The 16,207-nt window shown below is 51.0% G+C and overlaps 6 protein-coding genes across 6 annotated transcripts; 4 read left to right on the forward strand and 2 right to left on the reverse strand.

Moving 5' to 3' along the window:
• Positions 1 to 615: 615 nt before the first annotated feature.
• Positions 616 to 2,843, forward strand: LOZ57_004260 (uncharacterized protein; the record flags this gene model as incomplete). Its single annotated transcript, XM_049253305.1, has 2 exons — positions 616 to 731; positions 917 to 2,843. The coding sequence occupies 2 exons, from the start codon at positions 616 to 618 to the stop codon at positions 2,841 to 2,843; spliced, it is 2,043 nt and encodes a 680-aa protein (XP_049107651.1).
• A 1,539-nt stretch (positions 2,844 to 4,382) lies between these two features.
• On the forward strand, positions 4,383 to 7,495 carry LOZ57_004261 (uncharacterized protein; the record flags this gene model as incomplete). The annotated part of the gene is made up of 4 exons (XM_049253306.1): positions 4,383 to 4,717; positions 4,777 to 4,949; positions 5,033 to 7,136; positions 7,201 to 7,495. 4 exons carry the CDS (start codon positions 4,383 to 4,385, stop codon positions 7,493 to 7,495), a joined length of 2,907 nt encoding a protein of 968 aa, XP_049107652.1.
• A 1,129-nt stretch (positions 7,496 to 8,624) lies between these two features.
• On the forward strand, positions 8,625 to 9,462 carry VEL1 (velum formation- protein; the record flags this gene model as incomplete). The annotated part of the gene is made up of 2 exons (XM_049253307.1): positions 8,625 to 9,397; positions 9,450 to 9,462. 2 exons carry the CDS (start codon positions 8,625 to 8,627, stop codon positions 9,460 to 9,462), a joined length of 786 nt encoding a protein of 261 aa, XP_049107653.1.
• Positions 9,463 to 9,900: 438 nt separating this feature from the next.
• LOZ57_004263 (uncharacterized protein) lies at positions 9,901 to 11,096 on the forward strand (the record flags this gene model as incomplete). The annotated part of the gene is made up of 4 exons (XM_049253308.1): positions 9,901 to 9,963; positions 10,029 to 10,093; positions 10,157 to 10,191; positions 10,261 to 11,096. 4 exons carry the CDS (start codon positions 9,901 to 9,903, stop codon positions 11,094 to 11,096), a joined length of 999 nt encoding a protein of 332 aa, XP_049107654.1.
• Positions 11,097 to 11,505: 409 nt separating this feature from the next.
• LOZ57_004264 (uncharacterized protein) lies at positions 11,506 to 12,737 on the reverse strand (the record flags this gene model as incomplete). The annotated part of the gene is made up of 2 exons (XM_049253309.1): positions 11,506 to 12,435; positions 12,498 to 12,737. 2 exons carry the CDS (start codon positions 12,735 to 12,737, stop codon positions 11,506 to 11,508), a joined length of 1,170 nt encoding a protein of 389 aa, XP_049107655.1.
• Positions 12,738 to 13,177: 440 nt separating this feature from the next.
• Positions 13,178 to 15,951, reverse strand: LOZ57_004265 (uncharacterized protein; the record flags this gene model as incomplete). The annotated part of the gene is made up of 3 exons (XM_049253310.1): positions 13,178 to 14,223; positions 14,281 to 15,283; positions 15,337 to 15,951. 3 exons carry the CDS (start codon positions 15,949 to 15,951, stop codon positions 13,178 to 13,180), a joined length of 2,664 nt encoding a protein of 887 aa, XP_049107656.1.
• Between the last annotated feature and the right edge of the window lie 256 nt (positions 15,952 to 16,207).

Below are 16,207 nucleotides of genomic sequence, written 5' to 3' on the forward strand. Positions count from 1 at the left end.
CTCATACGAATCGGCGTTTTATTCTCCCCCCCTCCCCCGGCTCGGAATACATACACACACATACACACGTTGAAATGTGTCCCGCGTGTCCGTCTGCCGGTTGTGTTTTGTTTGTTTGCTTTATGCTGTTCTCGGGGTTGAGGTTCGTTGCTTAGGGTTTGTGGCTTTTCTTTTTCATTTTTGCTTCTTTGGCTGTTCGTGTGTTTACACTTTACCATGTATCATCTCTCTCTTTGCCTTTGACTACAACTCATTACGCGGGAGATATTAGTCTCAGTAGGCGGCTGGCTCACTCGCTGCTGAGCCTCTCTACTGTATCACATTAGAATAGCATCTACTGCGTACCTCGGGCCAATCCAAGCTGATCCCTGGCGCCAGCCCTTCTCCCATCATTTCCCGACTCACATGCCCGCTGATCACCCGTTGGCAATGACGTCACCTGCCCTGCCAAGCAATCCCAAGCCCACTAGTCCCTAACCGGCTAGCGCATGAACATCTCTCTCACGTGACCAGGGTTGGGGCTACGGAGAACGGCAGACGAAAAACGAACTCCTCGCCATCCACGCAAATACGGTGGACGACGCGGCCGCCATCGCTTCTGTCGCGCCAGCAACGATGGTGTACGAATGGGAGAGCAAGCGAGCGGTGTGCTACCGCCTGTATATCGAGGAGAAGAAGTCGCTGGAGGACATTATCGAGATCATGCGCACGGAGTACCAGTTCTGTCCCAGGTGAGTTGTGTGTGCGTGTGAGGGCCGGAGAGTGAGTTGAGCAAAACAGCTCAGCTCGCCTCAACCTATTCTTCCCAAAGGGCCAAGGCTTCCTAAATTAGTCCCGCCCCCCCTCCGGAGGGCCCGGAACGTCCTTCGATAAAATAATAAAAACATCCACAACGCTAACCACCCGATGTGCACAGCAAACGCGCTTTCCAGACACAGTTCAAGCGGTGGGGGTTCCCGTCGAAGCAGAACCCGGCGCACAAGAATGTCGACCTAGTGGCGCGCGTCAAGGACCTGTGGGAACGCAATGAGAACCAGCGCGATATGTTGCGGATCCTGAACGAGGAGGGCTATGAGATCAAGGAGCGCGAGCTGATGCGGCTACGCTCGAAGAATCGATGGCTACTGAGAGTGCCCAATGGCATGAAGGCCGGCAGTGTGGATGACGGCGAGCCGCTGGGAGACGGTCAGGACCATCATGACCACGACCACGACCAGAGCCCGGACCAGCCGCCGACGCCGGCGGTCGGGGAGCAGGACGGCTTGATGCCGGGTACCGGCGCGGAAGGGATGGAGCACGATGCGGCTGCGACTGCTGCTGCTGCTAACGCTGAGATGTACGATGGAACTACGAAGAGCCTTCCGCTAGAGCCGATGTCGCAGGCCAAACGACAGGAGCGGCTAGCGCGGCTGCAGGAAGAGAGCGACGCGCGATGGGCAACGAAGAAGCGGCGGCGACGCACGCGCGGCTGGGCCGGGCTGCCGGCCGACCCGCCGGGCCCGCCGCGGTTCCCGTCGGAGACGACGCTGGACGAGAGCAAGATGTACCTGTGCCTGGACGAGGCGACGTACCGCGAGGTGCGTGAGCAGTTCCAGCGTATCTGCACGGAGGCCGGGTTCGCGAAGAAGACGGCGGCGGGCGCGGAGCGGTGGCAGGCGGCCAAGGACCGGCTGGTACGCGAGTCGGCGCACCTGCAGGCGATGCTGTGGACGGCGGCGGCGGGCAACGTGGGCGTGGGCGGCGGTGGGTTGGAGGCGAAGACGCTGGCGCTGGACGTGGTGTGCACCGACGTGACGAAGCGCATGCGCACGCTGAGCAGCCGCATGACCATCGCCGCCGCGAAGAACGCGCTGGGCATCAACCCCGAGGAGAGCCGGCGCATCCGCAACGCCTTCTACGACGCCCTGCGCGCCGACTGCTTCACCAGCAAGCTGGAGATGGGCCACGACCGCTGGCGCGAGCTCAAGCGCCGCTGGATCCAGGACTCGCCCATCCTGCAGCGCATCCTGGCCGCCGACGCCGACGCGGCCGACCCGGAGCGCCACTCCCTTAAGCTCAAGGCCGTCGAGGTGCTGTGCCGCGATGTCATGAAGCGCCTGCGCGACGACCAGGCCAAGCGCGATCCGTCCAAGCGCCAGTTCTTCACCACGCGCGGCAACGCCCAGGCGCGCACCTTTGCCGCCCAGGCGCTGGCCCGTTCACGCACCACCGCCCACGGGGGCGATCCCGCCAACGCCCACAACACCAACAGCGCCAGCAACAGCCCCGGCGGCGGTGCGCAGCACCTGGCCGCCATGCAACAAATCGACCCTTCGCTCATCCAGGCCGCCGCCAACGACCCGGCCTACGCCCTGGCCGCACACCACCAACACCACCACCACCATCATCACCACCAGGTCGCCGCCGCCGCCGTCGCCGCTGCAGCCGCCTCATCATCCTCCTCCTCCGCCGCATCCTCCTCGACCGCCTCGGCTCCCGCAGCAGAATCCGCCGCCGCGCCCTTCGGCTACTCCAGCGCGATCCTCGACCCGTCCCCGCCTCACCACGCGCACCATCCCCAGCACCACATCCCCGTGTTTCTGCGCGTGCACCCGCAGTCGACCATGCACGCGCAGGCCAAGACGTGGCTGGGCAAGCTGGCGTCGCGCAGTGTCGACGAGCTGCGGCTGCTGGGCGCGCTCAAGTTCAAGGACGCGCGCGTCGCGCGCATCGAGGGCACGCTGCGCGACGACTCCGGCGCCGAGATCTGCTTCCTGATCTCCGAGGACCATGAGCTGGATGCCTACTTGACCCATGTCGAGGGCCGCACTGCGACGTTTGCGTTTTTGCTGCAGCCGGCGTAGTTGTTTTGCTGGCATGTTGGCCACTGTGATTAGGTAGTTAGTAGTTAGCTAGTTGAGGATTGGCTTGGGAGACAGCAGGCTGCGCGAAGTTGCTTGGGCGTTGGTAAAGGAGTTGACGTTTCTTTGTTTTCCGTTCTTGATTTTTATTGCTATTGTTACTATCCAGAATTATATCTGCATTAATCCAAAACATATGTGATTCGTTTAGCTGCCACGTTCTTAAAAAAAAAAAACCTCAATTGACAGCATTTAATAGGAGCCGACATCCTCTTCATTCCTTTTTTTTACTTGCTCTCAATCTTTTAGCAGAAACATAAGGCCCACGTTCTGGATGTTTTCGCAGCACATATACATACAAATTCATTAATTCATTAATCCAGGAAAAATTACCGTTCTGGCGGTGAGTTGGGGGCCGTACCGTCCAGCCCCTCTTCGTTCATACTCCACAACGTTGTCTCCTCACCTTGACAAATATCGTCTGGGTGTATCAACAGCTGCAGGGACCCAGGAGGACCCTTCTCATTCGATATTTCGACATGGAACCTTTAGGAATAAGCAACCACTTTTCTCAGCCGGAGCGTAGAAAATAGTGACGTATTTGCATGCTCTGCAAAGTGGTATATCCTGCTGCTATCTCCAAAACAATTATTCTGGAATTATTAGGTATACCCACTTGAACACGATCCTCCCCAGGATTGCTATATCCGACGGGTTATTGGTGCCGGATTGATACACCAATTCTAAACCTTCTGAATTTCTGCCATGGAAGTGCCCCGCGATGTAGGCCAGTGTTTCTGATGCCATCCGTGGGTATAGAATGGGGAGCTTGCAGCCTTGGACACGGCGTCTTTTTAAGGATGGTTGTCGTTTGGGTTATGGGCCAGGCACCAACCGCTTGCTCCCAACCATTTCCCTTGGCGTGTTTGCAAGGCATTTGCAGCAGAACCTGCATGTCGAGGCTAGTTAGTTAACTAAATTGGCTAGGATGGCGTGCGGTGCAGTGCAGCCTGCGGTTGCCTATCCGCATGGCTGGATATCTGATGCCTGGTACGGGTGAGGCGGGAGCCGTGCGTGGGATGTCTGCTCGGCAGCCACTTAGCGCTCCACACAAGCCACAGAGACCTGTGCCCAGAGCCCCCTGTTCCCGGCGCTCACATAAAACATGGCTCGACACTGTGGCGGCGGGGTGAACCAGTTGGCGCCCGAGGGGCATTTTGAAACACGGGCGTCAGCGAGCTCTCGCAGTCTTCACAGCTTCAAAGCCCCTTTCTGTGCTCTTGCCTCTCAAATACTGCTCTGCATGCCCTTCATCCCTCACTGTCTCTCTGTCTGCTGACGCTTTGCCGTTTTCTCGTCTGTTGTCCGCGCCTCTCCGTCCTTGATATCGGCATATCGTCATAGGTGGGGCTCGCGCCGCGCCAACCCCTCGCTCTCGTCTTCCCCCTTTCGCGCCCACAAACGCCCTCTTCTTCCATTTTTCTTGCAATTTGAAAAACTATTATCTGATCCGCGTTCTCGAGGGAAATTCAAGCTGCAACCATGGCGTGGTCAACGTCGTCGCTCGTTGTAGCCACCTGCTGCGTTGTTCTCCTTTTTGCTAACCCCACGGCCGCTTTCGGAGCCGGCAACATTGCCTCACTCTCCAAAATCGAAGGCCAGAACTGGCGCCATGGCGATATTGAAGATGTGCTCCTCTCTCTCGTTATAGCTCGAGTCGCTGGCGGCAAAAAGTTCTCGAAGCTTGATGTCAAGAGAGTCTATTTTGGCAACTGGTTGAGAGACTACAGCCAGGCTGTGGATGTTGGAACTGTGAAATACGTCAGTGCCGAAGCAATTCGAATTTTGCTCTGGGTTTTAGGATTCTTGAGTTTTGGGTGAGTTGAGCCTGTGAAGTTTAACTATCTCTCCGATGTCTTTATTAACAAAACGGCAGTTACGGGACTGCTGAATTTGAAGTCACCACCGACCGTTTAGGATGCTATCAACCAACTGAGCATATTGACAATCCTCTTGGATACGCTGAAGGTGACGATGCTCGCCGTTATGACAAACGTCTCAGAGGTCCCGTTGACGCTCGTCGAGAGCTATCCATCGACCCTCGATCTGGTACGCTTTTTGTTTTCTCTGTTCCTGCTTCATAATCCACACATTCAATGTTATTCTTCATCAAAGACTAACTCTCTTCCAAGGACTCAAAAACTACATTGCTTCAGAGGATGCTGGCATTGCGACCTCCGCCGGCCTTTTGCGAAACGTCTTTCGCCGATGTATCGAACTTGGCCGCAGCTACGGACGATCTCGCGACAAGAATGAATTTTACGAAGCTCTTCGTCTACTTGGTACTGGTCTTCACTGTCTGGAAGATTTTTCTGCTCATTCGAATTATACTGAGCTCAGCTTGATTGAACTTGGCGAGCAAGATATCTTCCCGCATGTTGGTCGACGAACTGCGATTCAACTTCAGGGCGCCAACCGTCCAGTTTATCCTATTGTTACTGGAACCTTTGGTGGTGTTGACTTTCTTCACTCTGTTATGGGAGAATTCTCCGATAAAGCCACCCAGTCGGAGCTTCAATCCCTCGAGGGAGTGATGGAACAATCCCAGGGCCAAGGCGGTAGGAAGAGCTTCATTCAAGAGCTGCTGAATAAAATCCCCTCCGACATTCTTGGTGGTCAGAATAATGCCGCCAAAATGGATGAATTCCAGGCGAATGCTCAACAGCAACAACAAGCTGCGAACATTTCACCCAAAAAGCCCGAAGAATGGACCCGTTACCTGGATGACGTTCGACGCCAGATCTATCCGATTTTGGAATGGCACGATAATTTGATCAAAACTATCAGTGAAGCAATCGACAAAATTCCTCTGATTGGCGAACTTATTGAACAGATCCAAAACGAAATCAACCTTTTCGTCTTCTCCGTTATTGCCCCCTATGTGATGCCGATTATCTCCCAAGTCAAAAGGGAGCTTGAAACTGGATCTTCGGAGGTCATCCAGAGCAGCAGAGCCCAGCAGCACAACATATTTAACGACGATAACAGCACCGATCCGACCCACTCAATGTTATCAAAAGATCATTTCTCTAACCTTCTGAATGAGCCAGCTGGAAAGGTGGCTCAAACTGTAGTTAGATGGGCAGTTCCTCAAATCATGGAAGCTTGGGATAATGAAAATACCGATATTGATCGAACCTTGACTCGAATCATTCACGGAGTTTTCCACCACCCTGCTCACCGTGGTTATGGCGAGGATGGGCAGGCCGATATTCGCAGGGATATGTTCGCTGCTGTGGAGAAGTGGTGGCGTGATCAGGGTCGCGGCCAGGACTCACTTAGAAACCAACTTAGCCGTGAGGGTGTTAGGAAGGGAGATAACCATAAGCCTGGTGTCCATGATACTGGCCACGGCTGTGGAAAGCCATTGGCCCTGCCTAAGGGCAAATCAGGTTCATCTGGTGGTGGTGGTAGTGGCCGCTCCAATGATACAGATCAACTAGCTAAAGCAGCTAAGGCAGCAGTTGGTGGTGGCATTCTTGGTGACTTGGTCGGAGGCATCGTGGGCAGTGCGGGTACTGAGGTCCTTGCCGGAAGCTCTGGGTATGACGGTGGGCGCCATACGGCACAGGAATACAAGAAGGAGAATAAGGCGCAAGAGTACGGTGGTAATTATGGAGACCATGGGTATAAGCAGAAGGAAAAATACGGAGGCAGCTATGGAGGTGACTATGAAGATGACAAAAAAAATAAGAAGAAATCTAAAGGATACGGCGACGACGACGATGATGATAAGAAATATAAGAAAGAAAAGAAGTATAAAGGGTATGATGATGATGACGACGATGATGAATATAAGAAAAAGAAGAAGGATAAGAAGTACAAGGATTATGATGACGATGATGATAAGAAAAAGTCCAAGCATGGGAAGAAGCGCAGCGAAGAATATGGACGCTCCGAGTACGGACAAAGCGGAAATGGCGGTGGCTCATATGGCCGTCAGCAAGAACATTCTCAATCCGCCTATCGCGAGGATTCTGGGTATGGAAGACAGCAACAGAGCGGTGGATATGGTGGAGACTCATACGGGCAACAGCAGGGTTACTCTGAGTCCACCCGCCGTGATGACTCTGGCTATGGAAGGCACCAACAGAGTGGTGGGTATGGTGGTGCATCATATGGACGCGAGCAAGAGCATTCTCAATCTACGTATCGCGATGATTCTGGGTATGGAAGACACGAGCAGAGCGGAGGATATGGTGGTGGACAACATCAAAGCGGATATGGTCAAGAAAGGTAATAGGATATTCTTTAGAGCTTGTTCCTCTAGTAGATTCAGAAATACTAACGTATCTCGCAGACAAACTGGCGGATATGGCGGCGGTCAGGGAGGTTATTCCAGCGGCTATGGTCAAGAAACTCGCCAGCAGCACGGCGGCTATGAGTCCCAGGGCCGACGCCGCTCAAAATCACGCGAAAGAGAATCCGGAAGGTATGAAAGCAGCGCGTACGGAGGTCGAAATGACGGGCGCTATGGCAGCGAAGAGAGGGAGTTCGGTGGCCATCAGTCATACCAGAGGCGTTATGACAATGATAGGGATCGCTCCGATGACGAAGGCTATGACCGTCGCCGGCAGCATCACCGCCGGGACTAACTTTTCAAGTCATAAAGGGGCGTTTTGATGAGCATAGTTGCGAGGTTTCGGGAGCGGTTGGCTAGGCCCGGGGGGTTCATGGACGAGAACGGAGTATTGCGGTTTGTTGCCTTGGCAAGCTGAGCCAGGTTGTAGAAGCGGCATTACGAGGCTTCGTTGGCCATCAGTAGGCTAATGCCTTCGTGTGGTGTGGTTGTATGTACTGAGAGTTGATTGAAACTTGGAAGTTAAGAAATTGATCATTGTTTTTTGTTTCTGGCTGGTTGGAGTAATCATTATTCCGTGTTTTAATACCCTCACGCTACCAAATGGGGTAAGGGGCAAATTCGTAGGTTAAGGAATATTAAGGCAGTCGTCAATGATTTTCCAAGATTTCAACAAAGAAACTGCGAAGAGCGAGACTCATAGATGACCTTCCATCCTGCCTCAACAGTGGCAATTACTCCAATAAACCGCGGCTTATGCATAACTACACCGTTAACTGTAACGACAGAGCTTAAAAAAGGCAAAGAGAAAGAAAAACATGGCCGGCTGGGATCCATGCGTAGTTTTTCTGTTATCGCGCATTGCTAACGCAATGCATCAGTTCGAGCTCTAGGGGAGCCTAGAGGCCAGGTGGTTCTCAAAGCATAAACAGGATAATAGTCATCATAAGGATCCGGTTCATGCTGGCGTTGATGTCACAAGCAGCATATCCAACAAAAAAGAAGCTACGCTTACCGGGAAGCGTAGAGGGTTACCCTTTCGAGTCCAGGATAACTATCCAGAAGGCGAGACCTTGTCGTCATATCGTACTTGAGGGACGTAAAAGCAGGCAATAAGCTGCCACTGAGTGCCCTAGAATATCACTTGTTTGACGCCAGTCTGACGCAAGGTATTCTAGAGCAGCCAGGAAATATTCGTAAAAGCTTGATAGGTAAAGGGTACTTAAGGAAGCCCCAACTTCTCTCCTACCTCCTTCCCTTCCATACCTTTCTCTTCTTTCCAAGCATCATGATATGCACTGATCTCACAAAACGCGGTGGATTTCTAAGTTCAGTTCTGTTAACATCCATACTCACTCATATCCAATAACATAGCCCTATCCAAAGTCAGCTCACTCTTCTTCAAAACCCAGGTCAAAGCCAAAATGAGTCACTTTCCACAGACTCTAAGTTCCGGTACCCAGAGAGAAATGCCTTTAGCCGAAGACCCCGAATGGACAAGCGTCGAATGGCTCACTGCTGCATGGGAGGAGGCAGAAAACAGTAACACGTCCAACGACCAAGCGACGCTTGCGGCTACTTCGGCGGTACATCCCACGCCATGTGACTTCGTGGGAATGACAGTGATCCAGCAGCCCGGGCGCGCCAAGCAGTGCCGATACAAAAATGACGGCAGATCAAAGGAGGCACCTACTATGGAACAACCACCCGTCATCCGCATCCAGTGGAATCCGGCACTTCATCCGGATTCTATTGCCAGTACCCACACATTCCTAATGGCCAGGCTGCAACATGCAGATAAGGAAAGGGATGGTGTGAAGGCAGACAAGCTCCTCGAAGGCCAGCGAGTCGGTGCCATCCACTGGCTAACGGATTTGGATGGTATGACGGGATATTTTGGCGTGTTCCCCAGCCTCTCGGTCAAAATACCTGGCCGTTATAAGCTCGAGTTCCTGCTCTATGCCGAATTCCCCAACCCCGTGACCGGACAATTCGTGTTTGTGACCGTAGCTAGGGTTATGTCTAGCCCTTTCGAAGTCATCTCAAGGCACTTATACGATGGTCGAGGACTAAGCAGCCAACTGACCAGAGACATCGCTGCGCAGGGGGTCAAGGTTAGGCTGATGACAAGTAAGCGGAAACCCAAGTGCAAACGGCGAGAGGCGCGCTTGAAGGGTGGTGAACAGCCGGCTAGAACGTAAGTATAGGTATAATGACACAGGCTTAAAGAGACTAACATTTATCCTTAGGAGCCGGCTTTGAGGCTGTTGGCCGTGTTCGGTTACTGGTAGGAACGAAGGTATGGAGGGGCGTTTGGCTGGTTAAGGGGCGTTTCGGACATACGGGCCTAAGGGTAACTAGGAATCATTTAATTTCTTTTGGGCAAATCAGCGATTTATATGTATATTCTAATCGAGTACTCCATATGTATCATAAAGAAATGCAAAGTCTTGATTGTATGAAGTTGATAGGTAGTCGCCCAGTGGAGTCGAGCTACATAGTTAGTTAACTAACTAGTTAAATTAGCCGCGGACGTTCGCTAGTTAACTAACTAGCCGCCCACCCCCAAACCATGTAACTAACCAACTAACTTAACCATCAGCCGGTGTGGCACAGATGCAACAATGACCTTCCGTCCAGTGCACTGCTGAACATGAGCCTGCAGATGCGCGAGTAACACATTTCCCTTGTTTTCGTGCCATGGCGCGCCAGAGAAATATCTCAAATGCCTCCTCCCAATCATCCCTTCCTGACCAGAACCAGGTAAGTCCATGTACCCAACCCTCCACTATCACCGTCGGTTGACCTTTGAATTCCGCCCGGCTCAGGAACTGGGGAGTATGTATGACTACCTGGCAAAGGTTATTCTCTTAGGCCCAAGCGGTGCCGGAAAGTTCGTCTTCTTGTCTCTGCTGGTACCCATGTTGGTCTGGAGGGGCACTAACTGTCAGAATAGGTCCTGCTTGCTACATAGATTTGTAAAGAACGAGTGTATGTTTCTTGTTCCTGAATCTTACACGGGTAAACTTTTATGAATATCACTGCTAAGATTCTGAATAGGGAGAGTCCTATCATCCCAGACTATAGGCGTTGAATTCTCCTCGAAGATTGTTAAGGTTGGGAGTGGATCGCGAAGAAAAAGGATTAAGCTCCAGCTCTGGGATACTGCGGGAACGGAACGCTTTCGCTCTGTCTCACGCTCATACTATCGGGGTGCGGCTGGCGCCATTTTAATATACGATGTCGCCTCCCTCGCTTCTTTCAAGGCTCTCCCTACCTTTCTCCTTGATGCGCGCGCCCTAGCTTCCCCAAATTTAACGGTATTGCTTGCCGGAAATAAGAGCGACTTAATAACTGACCATATGATAAACGGAGACGACTGGGAGGATGGGGTCAAAATACCGGCGACGCCGTCAAGTACGTCCAGCAAACAGTCGCCCTTCCCAGCTGATCTTGGTTGTGGCTCTTTTCGCTCAACAACTACCCCTGCAGTTGGAACGAGAATGACTGCTACGGAGTCGCCAGAAGGTCGTGAGGTCTCCCTGGAGGAGGCCTCGCGGTGGGCTGCGAGAAATAATATTCCCGTCGCTGTGGAGGTATCGGCACTTTCTGGTGATTGTGTAGAGGAGCTGTTTAACCGTTTAGCAAGAATAATTCTCACTAAGATCGAACTTGGTGAAATAGACCCAGATGACCCGCAGAGTGGAATTCAGTACGGGGATATGTTTGGGATGAGCACTAGTGACGGCGGAAGTATTCGAAGCGGAATTACCGTCGACGATTCCTATGTGCAGCTTCGAAAAGGCCGCAAAGTAGGCGGCAGGTCGTCTGGAATACGAGAATGGGAGGATGTCTTCAGGCTGAGCAGCTCCGGTAGGCGAAGAGGATGCTGCTGAAGCCGCTACTCTCCTTTATGCCCCATTTCTCGCGCTCTGGAAACTGGATACAACTATGATCTCCCAATTCCACGCCATTTTTTTTTGAATTTCTCTATGAGTCCCGACTATCTATTTGCCTCTTTCTGGAATGATACCCATTACATTCACTTTAGCCTGCATTCCGGGTTGATGATGAAGGCGTTTCCACTGTTAATATTTGGTATTATTTTGCACATTCTCAGTACATGTGTTTGTTCCCCTGGCGTTCATTAGCCTATTTGCCCGACGCACTGGCAGATGATGCCAACACCTTTAATTGTTAATGATACTCACTCCCCAGCCACATACATTGCACTCAGAGCCATGAGGATGCCCATATTGTTGTATTCTTTACTATCACTTTTGTATCTATCCCTGGGTTTGGAATCTAGTTTTCCACGCCAGCGATTAGAGTCTTGATGCCTTTGCCTGCCTTAACCTCAAGAATTGCTAGTTCAGCATCCTTGAAATCCACAACTCTTGTGATTAATTCCTTAACACTGATCTTCCCAGATGCAACAAGGTCTAAGGCTAGCCGATAATCCCCACTACCGTATCGAAAACTCCCTCTCACAGTTATTTCCCTTGTGCAAACTCTCGTGATCGGAAATATGAACTCATCTGGCCCCATACCACCCTGCACATACGTACCACCGGTCCTCAAAGCGTGGATCCCCGTGTGAGCTGAGGCTTCAGCCCCGGATGCATCAATCACGACATCGGCTCCCCGACCGAGATCAAATTGCTCATTCATCTTCTGGGCATTCTCAGCCTGGGAACAAGACGACTCGGGTAAAAAGATACCCGTGGCAGCATACTGTTTTGCAAAATCCAATCGATGCTGCTGAATATCTACGGCGATGACCTTTAATGCCCCAAACGCTCTCGCGACCGCACAGCAGAGCAGTCCGACAGGTCCAGCACCGAAAACAATCACCTGGTCGCCCGGCGTGACTCCCCCCTGCTTAGTGAGATGCACAGCAACGCTGAGCGGCTCCATTAGTGCCGCCTCTCGTAAATCCATACCCGGTGGAACTTTATAGCAAAAATCCTCTGGCAAAACGTAGTACTTCGCAAGAGTCCCATCGTACGGTGGCGTGGCAGCAAAGACCATGCCATCGCACAGATTGTACTTACCACTCTTGCAGTAGTCGCATCGTCGACATGGGATGCCTGGTTCAAGGGTAACTTGGTCGCCAGGTTTAAGCGCTTTGACGGCCGAGCCGACCTCCACGACAACCCCACTGGACTCGTGGCCAAGGACCATGGGGGACTTTAGAGTAAAGTCGCCAATGGAGCCACGATCCCAGTAGTGGACCTAGTTACATGTCGTTTAGCCAGAAGAAAAAACCTAGCTGAGAGGGAGGAGTATGTACCTACATCGCTGCCACAGATTCCAGTGTATCTTACATGGACGAGAACATCATGAGGGTGTTTCAACGTGGGGATGGGTCGATCTTCAAATTTGACCTTTCTAATGCCCTCTAGGACAAAAGATAAGTTCTTTGAATATTGATAGACCCTAGTCAGCAAGAGGTTGTGTGCTGCGAAGTCGAACTCCAACGCTGGTGTTGAAAAGCTGGGGCTTCTCCACATGATGTCACTCACCTCAGAGCTCATTGTTTCGCTTGGAGGCTAGAGTTGGAGAGCCTGGTAGTCTGGAGAAGAAGAAAAGTATTCGATTAGTTATATGAAAACTACTTCACTGCTAAAGCAAATTAAAATGGCGACAATCCCGTTTCTCTCGTCGCCATACAAGGGATGCCGTTGCGGGGAAGTGGGACGAGTCTTGTAGTTCCCGCCTAACTTCAGGCCGAGCCAGCTGCCAGAGAGCCCGTCCATACAGCCAAGAATTCGGAAGGGTGTGTATCCGATGGAGAAAGCAAAACAGATAGTGAATATTTTCTAACAATTTCTTGGGTGACACCAATCGCTGGGACATTTACACATATATGGGCGGCTCCTCCAGATCACGCCCTTGAATCTACATATGTATAACGGCACACGGGTGAGCGCTTAAACCAATAAAACTCCAACCTACATAGCCCAGGAAGGCTCTATTAATTGAGCATGAAATGTTTTACCAGGCAGTCTTCACCCTCCTTCACTCCACAAACTCCAATATAAACAGGGTCCTCAGGGACAAGATCAACGTAATTGTCCTCAAACACCACTTCTTTATCCACACTAGAGAGTGTCAAGCCCTTTACCGGTAGGTCCGTTCGTAGCTCTATTTGATCATTATCCCCGCAGAGCTTCATGTCAACTTTTGCCGCCTGCAATTGAACGTACTTCACTGGTTCTGGCCAGTTGATATGTCGAGCGATTATCTTCTCGTTTTCCAAAAGGTAGACAGCAACCACCAGACGAAGTTCATCGTCACATGTATCTGGAACTACTGTACGCAAGTCAAACTGCGTTATTTCCACAGCACGGTTTTGCTGCAGCACAAGGTGATTAAGGATGATTGACGATAAAATTTTTTTCCCCGTAAGAACATCAAACACTTTGACAACGACTTGAACCTCTTTAGTATTCAGTTCAAAATTAGAGGCCCAAATGTCGATAATTCGAGTCCATTTTCCGGAGGGTAGCTCGCCAGGCGATGGTGCTGAAACAGAACGTTTAACACCAATGATGACCGGTTGTAGTTCGCGTTTCACGGCATAGTAAGCATGTTTTGGCCGAAAATAGTAATCGACAATGGCCCAAGATGTCCCGGGCCACGAGTCGTTCATTTGCCACACCAAAGCTCCGGCACAATATTCTTGCCCTGGACCTTTCCACTCACGCCTCCACAATCTATATGCAGTGGCTAAGCAGTCTGCTTGCATCGCCTGGGTATAGTTAATATACTTCTCAAGCGGCTCAAATCGATATCTAAAATTTTCAACAAGGTATGTAGCCAAACGCCGCTCATGTCCAGCAGCTTTGTTGTGAAAATCAATTGTTTTGGACTGGGCATATCTATCGACATCATGCTCCTGATGTAAAAGATAAGAGTCAATAGTTTTTATATTTGGAAACGCCTGCATACCAAACTCTGAGACAAACCGGCCAGACAGTTTATCAAAGTTTTGATATTTTTCCTGGGTACCATGCCAGACTACAAGGTAAGCATTAGCATACGAATGCACTGTAAAGAGAATAGCGGATGCCATACCATTCCATTGATGGATATCTCCGTTTTGTGAATCTCTAGAATTTTCACCACCCCATGGCGATCCAAAGTGATAATAGGTGCCAGGGGCATGTTTATGCATGACATTTAACAGGAGCTCCTCATAAATATACCTGGCCGGAAATGTAGAGCCTAGCCAGTTTTCTCGCTTTTGATCACTCGGATCGTAGCCCAAGTTTTCACTCTCCGCATACTGGTAGTCCTCGTTGTTGCCCGCCCAAATGATGATAGATGGATGATGTCTCAAACGCTTGACATTGGCTATGGCCTCGCGCTCCACATTCTTCAGGAATGACAAATGAGCCGGGTAATTTCCGCATGCAAACATGAAATCTTGCCAGACGAGCAATCCTAGCTCATCACATAGTTCATAGAAAATGTCCGCTTCGTAAATTCCACCTCCCCAGACTCTAACCATATTTTGATTCCCGCCCGCGATTAGATTCAACCACGCTCGATACTTTTCTGAAGATATCCGAGGGAGGAAAGAATCCGCTGGAATCCAATTACTGCCACCACAAAAGATAGGGGTATTATTGATCTCAAAGAAGAAAGTTTTCCCAGAGGAATGTTTGTCGCTCAAGGGTCTTTGAATCACTTGAGCTCGACGGAGTCCGATCCGCTTAGTACAGCTGTCCAGCTTCGAGCCACCCCCATATAATGTTGCAACGACAGTGTACATCCGCTGCTTACCATAATGGATGGGATACCAGAGTTCTGGGTTCTCAATATGAAATGTTGCCAATGCGGGGTTGAATGAGATATTTCGCGTCTCTTCAGCTTCAAGAACACCATCGAGAAGTAGTTGGATAACTACTGTCTCCCAATTTCCATCGACTTCGACATCTACTTTCACTTGGGCATGCCGAAGGGATTCGTCGACAGTACTATGAACATGCAAGTCACTGATACGGGCTGTGAAAATTTCAAGGTAAATTGGTTTCCAAGGGCCACATGTTATGAGACACGGTCCCCAATCCCATCCCTAACGCACTCAAGTTAGAACAACAGCACATATCTGTAAATATGGCGGCTCACGTAATGGTACTGGGCTTTCCTGACAGCACATCGGCTTGGATCGCCATTCCAGCAGCCCCATTTATGCTGAGGATGCTCTTCCTGAATCTCCCTCCCTTGTTGGAAAGCACTCTTGAAAAATATTTGTAGCTCATTGTCAGCATCTCCCGTGAAGACTCTGTCGGTAATATCGACCTTTAATGGCAAGAACATATTCTCCGTGGATAGGATTTGGGAACCATTTAGCTTTATTGTAGCGAATGTATCCAGGCCCTCAAATGAAAGAAGAGCCTTTTCAAGTCTGGTCAGATTTGGACATTTGAAAGTGGTTCTGTACACCCATGACTCCAACCCAACCCACTGCACTGTTTCTTCGTTTGTCGCAATAAATGGGTCTGTGATGATCCCGTGGTGCATAAGATCCAGATGGATATTTGTCGGAAACTGGGAGACCGGACGAAACCTAGTATTGCTGTTATTGTCTTTTTTGAACTCCCAATTCTTTTCAATAGGTGTAGCAATGAGGGGCCGAGGGCCTTCCGGCACGACGTTGGGCGACACTGCTCGTTCATTCTGGATTTGGGACCGCATTTCCGGCTCTGCTAGTCTTGAATCTGAGACGTTTGGTGAATCCATGACTGCTTGCTTCTCTTTTGCGGGGGTGCAAAACAATTCGCATTCAAAAAAAAAGGACGCTTCAGATCAGGCTCGAGAGTTCTTGCTTACATGGTTGGATGGCAAGCCGTATTTCTACCGAACCATTGCAAGGCACAGTCAGGGATTGCTCATGCCGCGAGGCCGTGGCAGTTCTGGAGGAAGCCTGCGACAGGCAACACGGAAGGTCCGTGGAGCTGGGGGCGGGCTGGTTGGGGGCGGCCATCGGAATAGGCAG

The sequence above is a fragment of the Ophidiomyces ophidiicola genome (genome assembly GCF_022830035.1).
Source record: "Ophidiomyces ophidiicola strain CBS 122913 chromosome Unknown scaffold_17, whole genome shotgun sequence".
NCBI classification, from domain to species: domain Eukaryota; kingdom Fungi; phylum Ascomycota; class Eurotiomycetes; order Onygenales; family Onygenaceae; genus Ophidiomyces; species Ophidiomyces ophidiicola.